This window comes from Pagrus pagrus (assembly GCF_965226575.1).
Source record: "Pagrus pagrus genome assembly, chromosome: 14".
In the NCBI taxonomy this organism is placed as follows: Eukaryota; Metazoa; Chordata; class Actinopteri; order Spariformes; family Sparidae; genus Pagrus; species Pagrus pagrus.
This window is the reverse complement of record NC_140198.1, coordinates 23395695-23417302: the sequence shown is the minus strand read 5'-3', so window position 1 is coordinate 23417302 and position 21608 is coordinate 23395695. Positions and strand designations below refer to the sequence as shown.

Sequence of the window (21608 nt, the reverse complement as noted above, 5' to 3'; positions counted from 1 at the left end):
GACTTGTGCTAGTTATAAAAGCACAGGTGGCACTTATAACATTATCGGTGTGTCACAGAGAGTTGTGACAGTGAGACAGCATGCATTAATACCAGGATCCTCAAACCGAGGCAGCCCCCGTTAAATGTATTATTCACACCTGCACTTTTCCTACTGTGACATCTTTAAATGTCTCCTGTGGAAAAGGTCGTTTTTGGGGTAAAACTCTTCACTTACAGTCTAAAAGAGGAAGACACTGACATTATTTTTGGCTCATCCTATTTGCATTTATGTGAAACTGCTCTATTTTTTGAGTCAGCTCTGTTGACATAATTATTTCTTAAAAAATCTATGCAGAAGTCAGATTAGCCTAAAGAATAACACACGTAGTCGGATTTTCTAGCGCTTTTACAGCTGAAGCATACAAACAGCAACATTTGACAGCTACTATGTATATTAAAGGGGCACTATGTGGTTTTGGAGAAGAAATTCAAACTCAGAATTTTAATATATACGATATAATGAGGTAATAATTCAAACTCAGAGATATTTATTTTATCATAACTGAATAAAAAAGCTGTTCTCAGAGGAAAATAAGGTCTCCAGAACACTGCTTGAAGCTGGAAAGGTGGCGGGGTCCGCCACATACAAACAAAGTAAAACAGTATCAGATGTGTTCTTGTTAATTCAGTCATGAAAATAAAGAGAATTTGTTTATTTAGGCATAAAATAATTCTTCCCCAAAACTACATAGTGCACCTTTAAATAGACAAATATGAAATCTAAATTCTGTTTCCATTGTGGTTTATGAGACTATAATCAACAAGAGAAAACCTGCCTTGTGTATAGTTTATGTCATACACACAGCACAGTGCACTGTTCATCACTGATGCTGATAACTGATGGTGATGGTAATTAAAGGAACAATTCAGCCAAAAATGAAAATTATCTCCTCCCCCCCATGCTGATTGAAAGTCAGGTGAAGTTTTGTAGTCCACAAAACATTTCTGCAGCTTCACAGCAAAACAGTGTTGCAGCGTTCTCCTAAACAACTGAAGTAGATGGGGACTTGTTTTAAAACATTAAAAAACAACTGAAAACAAAACATATAATGGCTCCATACAGATCATCAGACTGAATCCAAGTCTCCAGTAGCTGTTAGATCTCAAATTGATTGAAACGATGTGATTCACACCTTGCAGCTAGCTTAGCTAGTTCAGGATTTGCCTTGAAAAAGAGTAAAAAATAATATATTTTTTAATCAATTTGGGATCTCAAGCCCACTGGAGACTTGGATTACACCGGACGAGTTGTATGGAGCCATTTTATGTTTAATCTTTAGTTGTTCTTTCATGTTTTGAAAGAAGTCCCCATCTACATCTGTTGTAACCACGAGTGAGTTGAGTCAGAGAGGTGTTCTGATGATAATATACTCTGAATGTTATCTTTACACCACTGATTTGGCCCAATACAGTGTTTATCGATGACGCCTGCTGATACGACATCACTACAATATGAATATGGAGCGAAGTCCAACACTGATAAAGGTGAAACAACAGTAAGAGTGAAGACTCAGGGCGGGTTACACTCTGAGATTTATTTCACTGTTTCACAAGCACAACACAAATCCCCCTGCTTACTAATTATTCATGCGTATTTGCAAGGCTTTTCCCCATGCATATAAAACTTTAAATGTTACCAGCTGCGAAGGCATATGGTAACATGTGTAGAAAACAGCAATAAATCTTGCTCTGCAGCAGGAACCTTCATCTGAACCGTCCCATTAATGACATTAAACGTTACAAATCTAACGAGCACCTTTAAAGCAGACTCTAACAACACGTCTAACCCTGCCGCTGCACACTCATGAAACATTTACATGCCATTTCTGATCATAAAAACATGAACCAGATCCCCACAAGCTCTGATATCTCCGCTGCGTGTGTGGACTGAAGACCTCTGAGTGAGCAGTGCTCTGAGGAGAGCAGGTGGTGTGTTTTGTTCTCCCTAGCAACAGCTCTGGGATTGGCTGCTGTCAACACCTTAGACAGCGGGTCGTCCTATCGCACATGAGGGTGTTGATTGCCTTTCAACCAATTAGCACTCACCAGCTGCTCATTAATTAGTTCTGCCTCAGTGATTGAACATGCCAATTAGCCCAGTTGTAGCTCCTGATTGACATCAATTTACAGCATTTCAGCTCAGTCATTCCTGCTCTGATGAAGTGGAGCCTTTTCATTGTGCTCATAGGCAGAGTTTGCTTTATTATTTCAGCTGACTTACCTGAAAATGTCTGTATTTGTGTGAAAATGTGGCTAACAGTGCGAATGCTCACTTCACCTGCTCTTGGTCCAGTTTGATGGTAGTGATGTCGTCCTCGTCCTTTAATATCAGTCTGATAATAAGGAAGACATCCCATTGATCTCAGAGGTGATTCTGCATTTGGACCTAAACTGTCCTTGTTGCATTGCCGCATTTCTGCCATCTAGAAGTACGCTAACACTCTTGTATTTATTAGCCATGCTAGCAGTAGTAGCATTATGAATTTTCCTCTAACACCGAAATGAGGTCGAAAATTAGTTCATCACCCACTCCAGATGAATATTAACAATCTACATTTCTGTTAGCGCCATCATCAGGTCAAAAGTTGCAATTACCAAGTAGGACACAAAAGCTAAGGCGTGAACATTGTATACATTATACATGCTTGACATCAGCATGCTAGCATTGTCATTGTGGCCGTGTTAGCATGCTGATGTTGGCATGTAGCTCAAAGCAACCCAGAGCCTTGGCCTACCACAGTAATACAAGGCTGCTAGCAGGGCTTTGCCTTATTAGAAATAACGGTATTTAAGGTATGATTTATAATTTTGATCCCAACACTACTTCCTTATGTTGCCCATGAATTTATACGTGCAAATGAAGATAAAAAACCCAGACGTACATGTTCTCTGTGTCAGATGAATCATGGTTTGGAGTGACACATATCCAATAATTAGTATTCCTGATTTCAGGGATATTGATGAGCAGACAACATTTTGCACTGGTGAGCTGTGGATGTTCAACCCTTTACACCTAATGTGAACATTGCATTTACACACATTTTATTATTTAATAAAATTATTTTGAATTGTGGTTCACTTATGATGATTGCATTTTCTCTTTTGTCTCTGGTTTTGACTTTAATGCACCTCAACGCCAAGACACATTTCTTGCATGTGAAAACCTCCCTGGAAATAACCCTGTATCTGATTCCGACTCTTTGTGATTGTAGGTTTACTCCATCTTAATTGTCCACCCTGTGAGCGACATAAAAAGATCTCATGATAGAATGACCTCATCCTGGAAAGCTGATACACTGACTCCTGTGTCGTCAGGTCAGTGGAGCAGCCTCCTGACCTGTTTGAACAGGTCAAAGTTCATATCCTTATCTGCTAGCTTGATGAGGTCAGTATTAGTCATGCTTTTAGGGAGACGCCCTCATTAGACTGAGACACATGCAGAAGAGCCAGAGAAGGTTTTTTTTTGTAAAGTAGACGCTTCTATGGAAAACTATCCAGTAAAAATATTATTTAATATAAAGAAATATATATTAAAGGTGCACTACGAGTTTTGGGGAAGAAATTTTAATTAGAAGAGATCTTCATTGACTGATTTTTTTAATGCCTAAACAAACCAATTCAAACAAACTCTCTTTGTTTTCATGACTGAATAAACAAACTGACCTTGAAGGCCAACACCATTTCACAGTTTTACTTTGTTTATATGTGGCGGACCCTGCCATCTTTCTAGCTTCAAACAGTGTTCTGGGACCTTATTTTCCTCTGAGAACAGCTTGTTTATTCAGTTATGGAAAATATAAATATCTCTGAGTTTGTATTATCACCTCATTAATATTGTAGATATTAAAATTCTGCGTTGTAATTTCTTCTCGAAAGCTACATAAAGCTCCTTTAACAGTTGTTCTGTTGTTGTGTTGTGAGGATAGTCGTACATGTATCGACCATGAACAGTGATGGAAACTAAGTATATTTACTCACATATACTTTGAAGTACTTCCCATTAATGCAGATTTAATCCATGCTACAAAGCTACTGTAACAGGAGAGTGAGAGTGGTGTCTCACACACAGTCCTGAGAAAAGGTCTAACCAGGAAGTAACTACGACTGTTAAAATGAGCTCCACCTTATAATGCATCAGTGACAATGATCTGCTAATGTCATATATTATTACAGCAGTCTTAATTTTGCTGTACACCACATGTAGCCAGGTGAATTTTGTAGTGTTTTACCATTTAATCTTATCTATAGTATTTTAATTATGATAATTTGTGCTGCTGCCAGTGGACCAACACATGAAGGGAAAGACATCCAACGTTAACACACTTACTGTCAAGCAAACGTAGTTACGCCACTTTTTGTCACCCTTACCAAGAATTTCATGTCACCATAGCGATGTCCGTAACAGATCAATTTATTGTTAACAATCACTGTTTTGGTATAGCGTACTTCAGCAAATGGAGTAAAGAAAACACAGATTAAAATAAGGTCTAGCTAACAATCGCAATAAAAAGAAATAAATAAAAAATAATCCGATTAAGGTCTAGTAATTCCATGTTCATATGAATACATAACATCTACAGTATAAGTTAATAAATTGAAGCTACTGTATAAATACATCACCAGCATGCACAATATTGTATTATGGAGAATATTGGAGCAGTTATCATCTTACACTGAAGAAACAGTATAATAGGCAAGTGCATTTCTTGACCAAGAAGAAACTGAAGACAAAGTAAATCCACAAACCTCAAATCTGCTTTTAGAGCTTCCACTTTAACATTGCATGTGCTCTGTCCACAAATTATACTTATTCACTAATCGAGTCTGTGGTTCCAGGTGCCGTTTCAGAGATCCTACTGATTGTTATGAAGATAGCATAATTGGAGAATAAGGGTGGACTCATCATTGTGTTCAATTACCACATTTTTCTTTTTTTTTTTTAAATTTCCAGTCATTTTAATTTCGCTATCTAGATTTCTGTGAATCAAATCGTTTCCTACAAACATAAGGAGCCAATAGAAATTGTTATAGTAACGACAATACTGACAATAAGAATTAGGTGTCCAAAAACAGTTAATTTATTTAATAAAGCACATCAGCACATGAGAGGGACAAGCTGCACTAAGTTTACTTCATGAATTTGTCTTTTTAGTTACAGTATGACTGTTCGACTGAGCTGGACACATACCTGACACAAAGCAAACAAAAACATTTTTTTATGTTATCTTCAATAACAGAGACAACCTGCTGTTCACTCAACGATCATAGTGTGGTGCAACTAAAGATGTCGGTACGTTTGTAGTTACACGATGAAGTTCGACACCCCTAAAAGCCCGTCTTCATCTCTGCAACCCGTCTGCTCTCTCTCACTCGTTCTGTCTCCCTCTCTGTCTGTCGCTCTCACTAAGCAAGGCCATGACATTCAAGGTTACTCTAATTTTCTTGTTGCTCAAGCATCGAAACTCCATCTCTGAATGCTCCTCCCCTCACCAAATACAATAAGACAGCTCAGCTTCATTTGCGCGATAAGACCAGTCTCTGCCAGTGTGAAGGTACTGTTACCCAATAGTCACACTGTGATGAATGACATACCTTCTGCTTCTAAAGTGGTATTTTGGCAAATGCTGCAGAGGCTACCAAGGAGGGGGTTTCATTCTTTTTATTTTTTGTATTTTTTAACTGTAGGTTATTTCTCAAACTAAAATCGTCTTCCCTCCACCTACTTTTTTTTTTTTACTTTTAATTTGTTGAAAAATAAAGAACAGCAGCCGCGTTAGTACCATCGGCTAAATTGGCCGCCGATGTTCCACTGCCCACCCCTCCCCCCTCCCTTTTTTTTAATTTCTAAGAACTTTTTTAACTATTATTATTATTTTGTCATCATTTGTGAGCGCGCGTGTTGTGTTGTTTTGGCAGAATGAGGTTTTGGACTCTTTAGTTGTTGCCCTCTCCTCCCTCGTCGTCCTGCTGGTCGCTCGTCCACAGCGTCAAGTTGTCTCGTAGCAGCTGCATGATGAGAGTGGAGTCTTTGTAGGAGTCCTCGTTGAGGGTGTCCAGCTCGGCGATGGCGTCGTCGAAGGCGGTCTTGGCCAGGTGGCACGCCTGCTCGGGGGCGTTCTGGATCTCGTAGTAGAAGACGGAGTAGTTGAGAGCCAGGCCCAGGCGGATGGGATGGGTGGGCTGCATGTGCTCCTTGCTGATCTCGTGGGCCTCGCTGTAGGACTTCTCGGAGGACTCCACCACTGCGGCTCTCTTCTCCCCCGTGGCCACCTCAGCCAGGTAGCGGTAGTAGTCGCCCTTCATCTTCAGGTAGAACACTTTGCTCTCGTGCTGTGTCTCGTTGCAGTTCTTGATCAGGAAGTTGTCGAGGAGGTTGAGCACGTCCTGGCAGACGGCCTCCAGCTCCTTCTCGATCTTTTCCCGGTAGGCGCGCACCATCTCGATCTTCTTCTCGTTGCCGTCGGCCGATGTCTTCTGCTCAATGCTGGAGATGACGCGCCAGGATGAACGCCTCGCCCCAACCACGTTCTTATAGGCCACAGAGAGCAGGTTTCTCTCCTCATTGGATAATGCTTCGTTCAGCTCTGTGACCTAAAGTAACAAAAAGCAAAGAAAAATATGCGGCCGTTAGCGTGTCTCTGTCATCTCATCTGTCATATTTTATTTATGTCAAATATGTGAAGATATGTCTCATTCAACAGCTGACAGACAACCTGTGACATACTACAAGTAAAAACTTTTGACACAAAAACAACCATTCAATCCTCTGTGCACATGTCAGACTACAGCAATCAGAAGGTGCTGGACAACAAATGCAAACTGATTGAAAGCTATGACTCTGAAAACTGTCACAGATGGCTCCGGACAAACTGTCCAACACCCAAGGCAACCGTCACTACATCCAGCAGGGTAAACCACACCCCCAGTTCACTGACATCATCCTCTGAGGTGACTCCTGATTGGTTGTCCGCAGCTATGAAAGCTGGTTTTGTTTTGTTTGGACAGGCTTGTGTCTGGCTGGAGGATTTAATCCTTTATACCCCACTGGGACTGTGCAGCAGAGGCATCTTTACAGACCTTTTCTGAGTATAAAGCCTGTTGTTACTTTCTTTTTCAGTGCAGAATTCAGTTGCATGAGCATACCAGAGCTGGGGCCCCCGACTGATCACGTGGAACAGCTCTTCACAATGCCTTTAGTGAACAGTATATCGGTCATCATAAAACTACATTCTGGGTTTTAAAGAGATTGGATTGTGCTGATATTCCTTGTAAAGTTAAATTGGAAAACTTAAGCTGGCTCTTTTACTTTTACTGTGATGACCCAGAAAAAAACAATGATGAAGAGACTTTTGGGGGAAAAAAACAAAATATTACAGCCACTTGATAATTCAGGCTTTGACCTTTGGTTCCCAAGACACAAAGTGCAAACCTGAAAAACTACGTGCTACATTGTGGTGGTGCATTGCAGACTAAGCCTAAGTAACAAAGTAACCTACTAACTGATGCACTGGTGACACTTTCAGGGCTTTACAAATGTGAGCTACAGTAAGCGAGCTAAGCTTTAATAGTGTTATTAGTATACACTTGATAAAGTCTGATCTTCTTGAATGAATGATAATCTGTATAAATTGATTCAAGAATGTGGATAAGCATCTTGTTAATTGACAGGACACACCGAAGTCGTGCCCATAGATTGCTCAAGTTATCACGGGTGCTAGGAATAAGGTTGATAATCAGCATGCTAACATGAGCACACTGACAATGCTAACATGGTGATGTCAGGCAGGTATAATATTTACCATGACCACCATCTAAGTTTAGCTAATCTTATGTCAGCATGCTAACATTCACCAAATAGCAGTGAACACAAAGACTGCACAGAGACTTTAGATTTACAGGTATTTGGTCATAAACCAAAGTATGGGACACCAAAACAATTTGGTGCTGATCCATTTAGAAGATGTAAAAATATTATTAACATAATATTGCATGGAATAAAACCAAGGGGTCACCAAAGTTATTTGGATTAATCTTCTGGGAACATGAATGTCATGGCAAGACAGACTTACATTGCCATCTATGATGCTATGGTAGTGTGGCAAAAAATAATAAGACTTTTCTTATTCTGTTGTTTCACTTCAGGTAAATCTCTTTGCAGTGTTTGTGTATCATCTTATTTAACTTGCGCTCTTCTGCCACAGTGTTAGAAGGGCGCTAACAGGTCACTTTGAAACTTTTTAATCAATAATAAGATAGTTATTCCCTGGAGGTTTGTACTGCATGATAGTGCACATGAAGTGTCCTTGACACACGTCAGAGCATCAGTGTATTGCTCAAGGACAGACCTGTGACCTTTGAGGTGCATCACAGTCACTACGAGGTAGCAGCTGTGTCATTCTGCTTTGGTTTGCACTCCCGTAACACACATGAGTTGCTAATCCCTCTTCCAGTTGTTGCTGTAATCTCTATTCATGCGAACATATGACTAATCATGTGTTCATCTGATGAGCTCATTGTCAGCATACGCAGGTCCTTATATGCATCTACTGCCATCTTTCACACTCAGTGAAACATTGAGTAGCAATGACAGGAACAGTTCAGTTCAACGGGCCCAACCATCCTGTTTAATAGCATTACTTGAACTGTTATAGGGAGGGGGAGTGGAGGGCAAAGAGCAATCACTGATGCAATCTCCTGTTTCCATGGCGACTGCAAAATCTGCTTTTTTGTAAGAGACATACTATCTGTGATGTAGACTCTGGCCACAAGCTGCTAATACAAGGATGGTGACATGACTCGTGGTATTGAGAAAGCTGTAGTTCAGTGGGTGGAGATAAGTGCAAACAAGCCATTTCATATCTCACACCCTTCAGCCAACTTGTACACTGGGAGTCAGTCTTAGCGATGTCATTTTAATGGCTCGGTACAGGAGATAAATGATTCAAAAGCAAACAGCCTGCACATGAAACATGGGCGGACTCTACAACCACAGGCAACCTTTTCACTTCAATCCTGCTTCAACCTTTCCATTGGCATCCATAACCTAAAGATGGTGATGTTAGTTGACTGGCTGAATTAATAAAGCACATTCATGGTGCTCAGAGGATGAACCATTTTCCATATTGAACACAGCGTAAGCTTCCCTTAAATATATGAAATGCTGCTGAGTACATGTCCATCAAATTCTGGTGGTAATGTCAGCTAGCCAGTCAGTCCACCACTTTGGCCACGTCTCAAACACTGCTGGAGGGGTTTCCATTAATTTTGGTACAGATATTCAAGGTACCTGGAGGATAAATTCTCATGATTTTGCCATGACTTTTTTTCTCTAGAGCCAACAGAAGGTAGAAGTTTTCCAGTGAAATATCTTGACCTTTACTAAATTTTGTCTTGATATATATGGCTCCTAGACGTGCCATCAGAATTATATTTTTCCAGTACTTTGGTATATGACCAAACACCTGCAAACTAATGACACACCTATCAGCTCTGGCTGCACTTTATGTCATGTGCTAATTGTCAAATGTTGGCAAGCTAAACTATGATTGTGAACCTTTTGAATATAACCTGCTAAACATCAACATGTTAGCATTGTCACTGAGCGCATGTTAGCATGCTGGTGTTAGCATTAAGCTTAAATGCAGTGTTATGCTTACATAACCTCACTGACTCTCTGTTCATCAGAGGAAGAATCCTTCTGATTCACCTTTTGTTCTGAAGCAATAACAGACTTCAGATTACTGTGAAATTTCCTAAAAAAAGTCATGACCCTTTTCCTTTGGTGCTACCTTAAGACCAAATTATCAACTTCATCCAAGTGTTAACTTGAAACCAGATTGCCAGGAAATGTCATGTGTCCCACAGGAAGAAACACCATTCATGTAGTCATCTCATGACGTCTTCTGTGGTACAGCCTCTGAATATAAATATGAACAGGGCCACTAGCAGGATTGTAGACTTTTGTGCTTGTTCACCAAGGAGTGTCTCAACACAAGACGTTGTAAAATTTACAGCTGATATAAATACAGTGACCTCTGTACTGAAAGAGAGTGAAGACAGACAAACAGAATGACATACGTTGCATAATGATTCCCCCCTCCCCATTAGTCATTGCTGAAGCACAACCTCAGCTCTATACCGCTCCATACCTTAGTCCATTACATTACAATTAGTGTAAACGACCTACAGAGAATGCAACCAGCAGAGTAGGTCAGTGCTGGAGCAACAGAGAGGTCAGAAAAACAAGGCCTAAACAGTACGTCTGTAAAAACATGGCAGCCTTTGTTTCAGAAGGCTGCAGGGTGAGCAGAAAGCCCTGACGGAAGCTGTGGTGCGGTGATGACAATAGAGCTCTGTCTACCCATAAAGCTCATCAATCGCGCCTGCTCTCTCGTGACTCATCCTTGCACAAGGCAGTCAAACTTCCAAACAACTGAGTGTTAATACAAACAAAGGCCAGGCAGGACAATCAATAATTTCCTCTTTGACAGCTCTTCGCGTGGCCATTAATATCCACAGGAGAGTCACAGCAAGAGCTGTGGGGCTGCGAGAGTGAGAGGGTATGTTGGGCCTTAGTAGAGGCTGGGTTAGACCTCCATACCCGCTGCCTTACATTTCCATTTAATGGATTACAATTCACATAATGAAGGCTTGCCATAGTCCCACAGCTTCCCCTTTTTCTTCCTGTTCCACGCTTTCCTTCTGTCTTTTCCTTGCTCATTCACTCTCACTCCCCGGCCTCTCCTAACCTGATGTGACAACCCCCCTGCCGACCCTCATTCATGCAACAGAGCACAAAGGCGCCGTGGACTACCTGACGTCACTGGCGGTGTGAATAAGGCTAGAGCCTGGTGCTAAGAAAAGGGGGATGCGAGGCAGTGTGTGTGTGTGTGTGTGTCTTAGTAATGGTGGTGGAGAGGCAGCTTCAAGTAGCTCTTTGTTGCTACGCTACCACATATGACAGTGGTTTTTCTGTGATTACAGCTGATGTGCGTAATGAGACACGTAGAGGGTTGATCATTCAAAAGGAATGAGAGAGATGTGGAGACCTAATTAGGCTACTGGACTGGTGTGGAGAGAGCCAAACACTAGTTAATGCAAGCTGGGGCCTCTGTGTCAGTACGAGTCCTCTGCTGTGATTGAACAAGACAGAGAAACAGGCAACACACACCAAAAGCGAAAGTAAACCAACGGCCATATTACATACTGGTACATGCTGTCAAATATTACTGTGAGTAAATAATTGCTTATTAAATAAACTGCACAGTACATGATAATACAAGACTATCATGTTCAGCCCATATATGTGTGTGAGCTGAATGTGTTCTACCTCAGAGGTCAAATGTGGGTTACGCTGGCAGCTCCCAAATCAATTCTATTCAAATTGACTATAATAATATTACACTGCTATTTGTTTACACTAATGATTACCAGCTATACAATTGCTGCTAGGTCACACTCATTTCCAGATCACAGTTTGGAGGCACTGCAGTCTCATCACATATTGACTAGCAGTGTTACTAACAACAACAGTACTGACATTATTGTGTAATTGCATTACTAATACTTTGTCATAGGCTGTGTCAGGGACACAGGCTGACATTCAAACTCATGTGTTTAGTGTGGATCCAACTTCTGGCTATACCCATCTTGGGTCACTATGTTTATATTTTCCAGGTCTGTAATAATACTGTAAACTCATTCAGGGGCATGAAATCCCAAACAAATAACCCTCATCATGCTGCCAAAGCAATAAAGCGACAACTTCAACCATTCGTCTACAAACATCAAATGTGGTGTCAAGTGAAATTTCACTTGATGAACAAGGGAAACAATAAACACAAGGAACTAGCCAAAAATAAAATAGAAAAATTAAAAAATATATTTTTTGCATGATAGAAAAAAGACGTCCCATTTCTTTGTCTAAACACTTTTCCTTGACCTCACAACAAAATGAAAAAGCAATGAGGTCGAGGGAAGATGTGAAAAATAATACAAAAAGAGAACTGCAGTGCTAGAAGACTCTCACTGCACTCGGGCTGCAAGGAATTGTGGGATGGCATTATCTCTTTTCCTCCCAGTGTGCGCTACACTAAAGGAGATAAGAAAGGAAGCACTGAAGCACCTTTCCTTAGCATTTAGAGGATTCAATCAGCTTTTATCATGGCTCCCACTTAGATACTTCCACATCATTTCACTCAGTTAGGATCCTTCCTCAGCAAAAAAGACTATTTGACTGCGGTCCTTGTTTACCCCCCCAAGTCCTTACTGACCATGCCAGTTTTACCTAGAAAGCATTACCATGCAGTGGTAATTGTGCCATTGTCATACTTATTCAATACTACAATGTACTACAATGAAGGAATGGGACATTGAGGGGTGATTCTGTCTCCATATAAGACGATCTTACAGTTGTTCAACATCTGTGGGCACTGGATAATACCAGAAACTGCTGGCACATCTCATCTCATACAATCTTTCTATGAATAGAATCTCATTTAAATACGGAAGGAGAAGATTTTGAACTTAGGAGAACTGAAAGTGGGCGTTCAGACTGAAAACTGCCTAAATTAACAAAAAATGCAAGTGGCTGGTGCAGGCGTGTAGCGTGAGGTACTGATGAGACGAAGAAATATGATCCAGGAAGTGTAGTGTAACAGGTTGCTGCGTATGAAGACTTATCAGACCAAAAACAGAAGGATTTTACAAATCTTGAAAGTTATCGTAGTGACAAAGACTTTCTTTTGTCTTGATAACTTTCCTCATAAAACGATAGAAATATGGCTGGTACAAACTAATCTCCAAGGAACGTGTGCTTGCATATATTTGATGGCCTCCACAGCGTCTTACTAAAGGAAGTTGGATTGTGTTGTGGCAAAGGCTGAGTCAAAGTTGAGCTTTTCCCAAAGACCTCTGCATTGGGACTTTTGAGTATCAACAGAGTGGACACATTTACAGTTACATTGAGCAGCTGTGTGACTTAAAGGTGCACTGCTGCGTTTTTGACCACTTGACTTGACTTGTTTGACCAAACAATGAATCCAAACAGGAAATTCTTTACAAGAACGATCCACAGGTCACCTTTAACAATGACTGGCTGATGTGCTGGGCTGTAACATAATGGATCATGGTACAACTGTAGCTGATGGTTGCAGATGGTGCTAAGTGTAACTCTCTATAGGAGACAAACAAAATGAGATTTTTGGTGTTGGATAATGCTTTTAAGTAAACACATGGAAGAGAAATGTGAAGCTTTCAAAAGCTGCCACCAGTCTGTGCTTGTTTTCACACTCCACACTAACAACATGTTTTCAGCACCCAGAAAGGAGCTACATGAATATGCCAATTCTATTTTTAGCTGTTTCTCCTCTCCTTAGAAGTATATTATAAGTGCAGGTAAGGCCAGATGTGTCAGTGTGATGCCTTATAATGTTAGCAGTTATGTCCCCGCACTCGATGACATTGAGTAAGCAAAAGGGAAAGTAGAAATTATGCAACTGAACGATGCTACAGGATAATAAGATATGTTGAACCGGGAGGGGAATATTACTCAGTTCAATTCTGCACATATTGCTGCAAATGCAAGCAAGGCTCTCAGATGTTGTGAAATGAACAAGATTATAGTGTGTGTAGGTGGGTGAGGTGGGCGTTTTTCGTAGTGCCTCTGTGACTCACTACTGAGTCAAGACTCATTTCGGCCATACCGAAACATCCTGAGATGACACTGGCTGCATTCATAATTGGATTGAGATTTAGGAGTATGTTCAGAAAAAAAAAGAAATTGAAGTTTGATGCTTCCTATGCCCTCTGGACAAAAACTAAAAAAAAAATGAGGATGATGGATGAGGATGAACTAGAAAACAGGAAATGGTGACTGAGAGAAGACAGACATTTTCTGGGGCTATAACCCCGTTTCCTAGTTTAGCACACTGATTATAGCAATCAGTATCTAAAATGAAGTTTATCATAGGTGTCAAATGAAAACATCTCTTTCATTCACACTAAAGGCACATTTGAGACTATAAATCTCACTCGATCTTGTTGGTACCTTCCACAAGATGCATCATCCCACACACACCCACTCCTATGGAGATTCTGATCACCCCTGCATACAGCAGCGTTTTCTATTCAAAATGTTTCTTGCAGCGAAAATAAGACACAGCTAACCCAATGATTTTGGTTTAAGTGGCAAGAACTCAAACTGGATAAAAATATTGTGGATCACATCCCTGTTTTTCCACCAGTTTATGTTCTCCCTCAACAACAGACAAATCAGATGCTGGAGTGTCAGACCTCGCAGCAGCAGTGACAGTGTTGTGGCTTACAGATCAGATTTGGATCAGGGATGGAAATTTTAATAGATGTTGCAATGATCCACACAAGAAACTGGAATGCTGTTTGATTTATTTCACCGTCATGGTCTCATACATTAGATCTTTGTACTCTGACAAAGACTGATGCGTGCACTCAGTCTAACCTACACGTTGGCAAGTGTAGGCCTGTTCTGTTCACTACATTTGGGGGGGGAAGCTGCAGAACCTGCAAAATCTGCAGGATGACTCCCTTATGGCACCGATCTAGAGCACATTGCCTCGTCTGTATCCGAGATTATATATATGTAGGAACACGTGCTTTAAAAGCTCATCTTAACATGATTTAAATTAAGGCAGTCGAATATATAGCTTTTCTGCTTGCACTCTGAGATTTACAGACATCTTTGTCTTTATCCAAGGCAGCAAACGTTATACTGTATAGTCAATACGTATTACATATTAAAGATACATTCAGTGTATGGAGCAGCTGCAGCACAATGCATCCGTTAATGCATTGAACGGATGTCCAAGGGAGAATAATGCAATCAGTTCATTAAGTGTGATGGAAGCCTTGGCTCTCTGTGCCATGCACTTCCTAAGACGAGTAAGCTCGCCAATAGGATGTGTGTATGTGTGTGTGTGTGTGTGTGTGTGTGTGTGTGTCAAAGCTAAATCAAAGTAATGGCGTCAAATCAGCACATCATACCAGCTTATGGTCACTTGGTTAAATCAGTCCTAGTCGAGCTCTTGCTCAAGCTCCTGTTAGTGTGTTATGAGGAACAGATCGAACAGATCCTGATTCAGGAATTGCAGAAATAAGGAAACTCATTTTGCACGCTGGTATCTATGTCATTCTTTCTCTCACTACTAAAGCTCATGAGTCTAGGTGAAGGTTGGAATTGTGATTCGACTGATAAATGGAGGTGTGGTGTATAAACCATAGATCAGGCAATAGCCGCCTTGTAGCTGCTGTTGCTATGGTACCCTGGATGTCAGATGCTGGGATCTGCAACACCCCTTTCAGATCAACATAGCGAAATGGGTCAAACCCACATCTATGGTTGATCTCGGTGAGGCAACACACATCATTAAAAATGGTTTCTTGATCCTCATCCCTACCAGGATCGCATGCGAGTTGGACACTGCTCACTTCTGGTGAACAGGATTGGGACTTCAGCTAACATTGGCTAGTTTAAAAAGCAAAAGAGAGAAAGTGAGTGAGCGACAGAGAGCAAATGAGAATCTGAAACTTGACCCTTGACTGAGTTACTTAGTGTAATCCAATTCTATGCAACTATGAAACTCTGTGGTTTATCACTCACTTGTTTTGAGCTGCAGTTGCAGACTGAAGTCTCTGTGATGCTCAGGGATTAACTAGCGTGGTCGCAATTGAATCACTGAAATTGAAAACCGGGTTGAACATGGGTTCAATAAAGCACATCGTACCCGGGGTTGGTATGAAAGGAGTAGGAGCCTTGTGTGGCTCACATAACAGGCAGCTTTTGATATTGCTGCTTCAAAAGCTTGAAAGAATAACTTGACATTTAGAGCTTGTTTTTCTTGTGGGAATTAAGGTTGAAGGTTTCCCCCAAAATGGCATGTTGGGTTTTTTTCTTCTTCAAAAGCACTGCTTCTCACAAGGTAAAGTCAATAAAGCTCAAAACGTAATGGGATTCTTTTAAAAGAAGCTCTGTGAGCACTGAAAACAATCTTTATCATTAAAACATACACTGAACGACTAATTTAATTGGTATATGACTTGACATAAATACAGCTTTTATCACGGTTATTTAAAATATATGGTACTATTTTGTCTCTACAAGTGGATTTTCATGATAAATGGGAAAAAGCAACAGTGACCCATGAGGTAGACAAAGATCATTCATAACTCTCACTGAATATTTATCGGCCAAAGAAAATAAAATAAATGGGCTATGATGTGCAAAAACACTGACAAGATCTTTAAGGAGATATTGATGATAAAAGCCGTCTTCTAAAAGACCAAATGCATTTGTTACATTAAAACTGCTGTATTGATTTGGGTTTATTAGGTCTGCCTAATAAATGAGTCATTACGATATCAGAGGGTGGAGGCACTGTGCCCCTGTGGATACGATGATGTAATAGATTCATTAGATATGCATACTGTAGTAATGAGGTCTTATTAGATAAATATTCAATATTCAGTCACTCTCTAAAATGACTCCTAAAGGTCAACCCTGAATGATTACAAAAGTTATGTTTTCTTTACACAACAAGCACTTCCTCATGAGCCAAGAAATGTTTTGTCTAAGACATGGAGCATAATTACCTCCGCTCGTTTGTCGCTTGGTTTGTCAGCAGGATTACACAAAAACTACTGAACAGATTTCCATAAAACTTGGAAAAGGGATGGGTCTCAGTCCAGAATAGACCCCATTAACATTTGGTGCATATCAAGATAAAGGGACAGATCCAGGAGCTTTTTTCTCACTTTCTCCTACATTGCAAGTTAGGGCATTTTTACAATCTACAATCTGAGGCAGATCTTAGATCTGGTGAGCTTATGATGGTTAAGCAAATTTTAGTGGTTTTTAGAATGATACAGGGATATCATGTTTGGTATTGGATTACACTTGACTAAATTAAAGGAGACTGTTGGGCTTTGACGGAGGTATGCTCTCTACTGAGTACGATTCTAGTTTGTTTTGTGTGGCTCCGATAACAAGTAAAGGCGTCAGTTACGTGGGCTAAATGGGGACATATGTCATGCATTGTCATCGGGAAGTGACAGTGCCATGAGGTTTCTCAGCAGAAGCATTTACTGTACAACTAAGAAACTCATTTTCATTAAGAGGCTGATTTTCGGTGCAATGCTATTAAATCTTTTAAAGCCCACGCGTGGACAATGTTGTACTGATGTACTAATGTAGATTAAAGGGGAATGCACAACTGAACAGCACCCCAAGATATTTTGCAGGCGGGTGGGTCTGCATCTCTGATCGGTTACTGATCAATCATTGCTGTCTCCAACAGACAGAAAGAGGACAAGCTGGCTTTAAGGCTGCTCTCAAACCTGTGATGTCACACATACCTCCTAAAAATACATTTGGAAAACCATGGTAGAGCTTTTTTGCTGGATGTAAAAATTCAGACAAATATGCAAGAATTAATGTGTCTCTCATTTACTGTTTGCATAAAATCGCAGACTAAAACCTTTTGATTTCTAGCTCCCAAATAATAAATGACTGTCCCAGATAATGAGAATAGCTTCTATGTTCTTGAATTAAGATAATTTCCCTTTGTCTCTGATTTCCTTGTAAAGAAAGGAGACACTGAATTATTGATGCTGTGAAAACATACTTGATGGTGAGACTTGCTGGCCAGTCATTATAATCTCACAAAAAGCATCAGCCCTTTGTCATTAGTGCTCATATTTGTTGGGTCTGGTTCCTGAGTCTGAGGCGTTACTGTCCTCCTGAGGATGGGTGCAGTGTGTCGTGTTCCTGGTTATTTGGTTCCGTTGCCACCGGGGCGGTAACCATGTCTGCAGTGGCAAGGGATTCCCCTCAAATGATGGGCGAGGCAGCAGACACACCCCGCTGCCCAGTGCTGCAGAGAGACTGGCTGGGTGAGGGGCAGCTCTCTTCTCTGACTCGGCAGAAATCGGAAGGGGTGGAGCCGGGCCCCCTCTGGCATTACCACTACAGGCCGGTCCTAGAGAGCGGCAGCACACAGCGTGGCCTTTAAACACGCTGACAGCTTACTTGTTGACTCTTGGAGTTGGAGCTGCTGTGGAAAAAGTAGCTTCTACTAATATGCTTTATCTGGCATTAAATATAACCACTGGCCTTAACAGCTTGGGTTCACAATGAGGCTGCTGCTGGTGACAGTGGCCTTGTAGTAAAAGCAAACAGACACAAGTGATGGAGAAAATAAGTAGTGCTATGATCATTTCTAGAGGACAATTATAGAAATAAAAAAACGTCTGGATATCACAGCAAAATATATAGTAAAGGGTATTATAAATCATTGTATCATCACTAAAAGTGACCGTTAGTAGGACTTTAGACACAATATGAACTCCTGCACATCTATTATAGCTCTTCTTTTACATAAAGAAGAGTAGGCCCTCTCCTACAGAACAACATTTCTCCAATTCTCCTACCAATGTGTCTATTCCTCTGTGATCTGATTGTCCAGACAGTGCCCGTACGGAGAGATGCAGCCTTTGTGAAGCTGTGATAAAGCAGCCTATGAAATGGTGCACTACGGGTGGGCCTGTGCTGCATCTTGGCAGATGCTGCGGCACGCCTCTGTGTGGGAACCTGCTGGAAGAGGTCGAGGACGCAGGGATGCGGTTGCTACACAGCATCGATTGACACCAGCGGTCCCGTCATGCTACAGTTTGAAGTCCCAAAAAAAAAAAAAAAAGGAAGAAAAAAAAAAACAGTTTGCTGCAATATGACATCTACAGAGCTTTCTGGAAAGCTGTCCGTCCACCAACACCCACGTCTGAAAGGTGAACGCTTCGCATTTTTGTGCGCTGCTTCTGCGCAAATCGATTGCGATCAACCTTCAGCCAACATTGCTTCTTCTCTATGCGCCAAAATGCGAGGCAGCAAGAGGCAGAGACAGCTGGCTGTCTCTCCACAGCAGGCTGAAGGAGAGCCCGGACTCCACATTCAATCGATGGCTCATTATTTCAGAGCTCAGCATCCTGCACACCGGAACACGACCGTCAGCCTGCGATGTGCCTCTCATCATCATCATGGTACCACCTCGCTCGCCCTCTGCTCCGACACTATGCGCATCTTTCGACGCCTTCATTTTCACGCTCTTTCATCATCAAGAGCCAGATGAAAATGCAGTTTGATCACGTCTTATCGCTAATGTGCTGCTTTTATCCCACCCTCGGCTCTTTCACAACCGAGGACGTTTTTATTAAAGGAGCACTGGGCGAAAGGCACCGCCCCAAGATCAAACAGTCCGCATCTGAGACGACCACAATCCACCGCAGCTCACCGCAGATAAACCTCCTGTCATCACCTGTCAATGATTCATCTGAGCCCAGCCTCTCTGGATCACAACCACGCCACCGACACCTCTGACATTAATGGTGAAAAGTGAACATGGGGGGCTTCACGGGCCCTGCGGTCCCGTTCACAACGATGTCCCCCAAATCTGACTATAACCGCCTTGTGTCCCGCTCAAAACGACGACTTTCTCACAAACGCAGTCTTTAATCATAACTTTCATACACCATTTTCATGAGGCTTCTCCCCTTAAGTCTAAATGTGCCCCAACAACGGAGGCACGGTCCCCCCTTGTCTGCGTATCACTGCCCCTCATGCTAGGTTAGCTAGCTTTAAGACATTACACACACACACACACACACGTCCAAGAGGCTGTTTATGATTAAAAAAATGAGTGAAATGACAAAGGTCATAACGGGAGGAGGAAGAAGAAGAAGAAGGAGCCTACTCACCGATTTCATGGCAGCTGCCATATCATCATACCTCTCCGCCTGCTCGGCCAGCCTGGCTTTCTGCACCAGTTGCTCGCGGTCTACCATTTTAAAGACGTGTGTGTGTGTTAGCTTTGCTGCGTGTTTCGGGGGCTAAAAAATGTGGTAATATGAATGTTTGAATGCAGAGAAACGGCGCCGGGTGCTCTCGCTGCAGCTGCTGCCTGCTGTCTGTGCGCCTGCCGACGGGACACCCCTCCCCCTCCGAGCACTTTCCCTCGGTTGTGTCACCACCCAAAAAGGCGTGTCTTCACGGAGTGATGTAACGGGCCTGGCAGCCGGAGACAGCGCAGCCTATTGCCCCACAGCCAGGCAGTGGAGGGCTCTACAGTCACACATCCAAGGAGAAGGAGCTGGGTTTATATAGTGGTGATGTTATACTGGATTATTCTATCACACTTAGTATCACATGTCACAATGATCACATGCAAAGCTTGACCTGGGCAAACTGCTCTGGGCCCTCTGACCTCCATGTGCCCGACGCTGACCTGAGGAACATGCAGCACCAGAGCTCAAAATACCCAACATGACGAGGGGCCTGACTCATCTTTGTGGCCCCCCGTCTCCAAGAGGGGGCCCTAGCTGTCTGAGAACTCGGCCTCCATTATTTCATCTGATACAAGGCTTACATTGTTGATACAACCTTGAGGCAATTTGCATGTTATCAGGTTACCAAACACCAAAGTTATGTTATGTTACAGCTTCTGAACGCTTGACGCCACGCTGAGAGAGAAAGAGGAATGGCAGTTTTTACCCTGGGGCCAACAAGTAATGCCATTTTCAGGTAGCTCAACCTGCACTGAAAAGCGGATATGCAATATGAGACAAAGATAAGTGTATATATGTTGCTCCTGCAAGATATGTAGTATGTTATTTGCAGGTTATAACATCTTACTGCCATGTGATAAGCAACATGCCATGCTTTTGTGGAAAAGTTTGAAGGCTCTGAAACTTCTTTAAAGCAGTGAACCCAGAGAGGCCACACCTTTGTACTGTACCATATTGTTTATAACAGTAGTGACACAGTTTTTAACGAGACAACGGATGTGCAGTGTACTGTATCTGTGACATGTCATATTTCAATAAGAATGCATGTTTTACATAATATATTATTATATCTTTGCATGTTTATAGTAATGACTATTGTCAAGGTAACATGTTCCCTGTCCCCAGGTCTAATTGGCTGAGTCATCGTCAAAGCCTGTGTAGCTGATAAAGAAAAGACACACCTTCGACCATAAAACGCTTCATATCTTGTGTTTGACATTAACTGAAACTTTGTTGCCCGGCAGTGGAAAAGCACAACAACAAGCTGTAAAAGCTTTAAAATTAGAATTTATCAGAACAGTTTTACTTTTGTCTGCAATCACATTTTAGTGATTTTTCTACATTTTGTTAAAAAAATAAATCATTTTTTGATGTAAAGATTGAAAGGTTTGTTCTCAGACCATTATGAATTGTTTGAGAAACCACCCTCGTAACCATGGATATGCCATTTGCTAATATTTCTGTTGATCGTACTGGCTGTATTTCTGAAGCAGGCTCATATCATAATGCTGATATGCTGAGTCATTTTATCATGAGTCATCAAACACGCCCTCTTACACAGACCGTTCTGTTATCCTGTCGGTGTAGACGCTGGACGTTTCTGAGATTGATTAGCTCCAACTTTGCTCTTGAGCCCACCATAGAAAGCCATTTTACCTTATTTTCCTGTTTACCACATTTATACCAGGTGAATAGATATCT

The 21608-nt window shown here is 41.6% G+C and overlaps 1 protein-coding gene across 1 annotated transcript; it reads right to left on the bottom strand.

Moving 5' to 3' along the window:
- Nucleotides 1-4434: 4434 nt before the first annotated feature.
- On the bottom strand, nt 4435-20072 carry ywhag1 (3-monooxygenase/tryptophan 5-monooxygenase activation protein, gamma polypeptide 1). Its single transcript, XM_084374445.1, has 2 exons — nt 19821-20072; nt 4435-6632 (listed from the first exon to the last, which is right to left on the bottom strand). The coding sequence occupies exons 1-2, from the start codon at nt 19905-19907 to the stop codon at nt 5976-5978; spliced, it is 744 nt and encodes a 247-aa protein (XP_084230571.1). The 5' UTR covers nt 19908-20072; the 3' UTR covers nt 4435-5975.
- Nucleotides 20073-21608: the final 1536 nt, after the last annotated feature.

What these genes read in the sequence shown, in the direction of transcription:
- ywhag1 (XM_084374445.1), bottom strand. Translation starts at nt 19,907, where the DNA reads ATGGTAGACCGCGAGCAACTGGTGCAGAAAGCCAGGCTGGCCGAGCAG. An exon ending in TGGCAGCTGCCATGAAATCG is followed by an intron (nt 6,633 to 19,820) that starts GTGAGTAGGCTC and finishes TTGTTACTTTAG; the next exon opens with GTCACAGAGCTGAACGAAGC.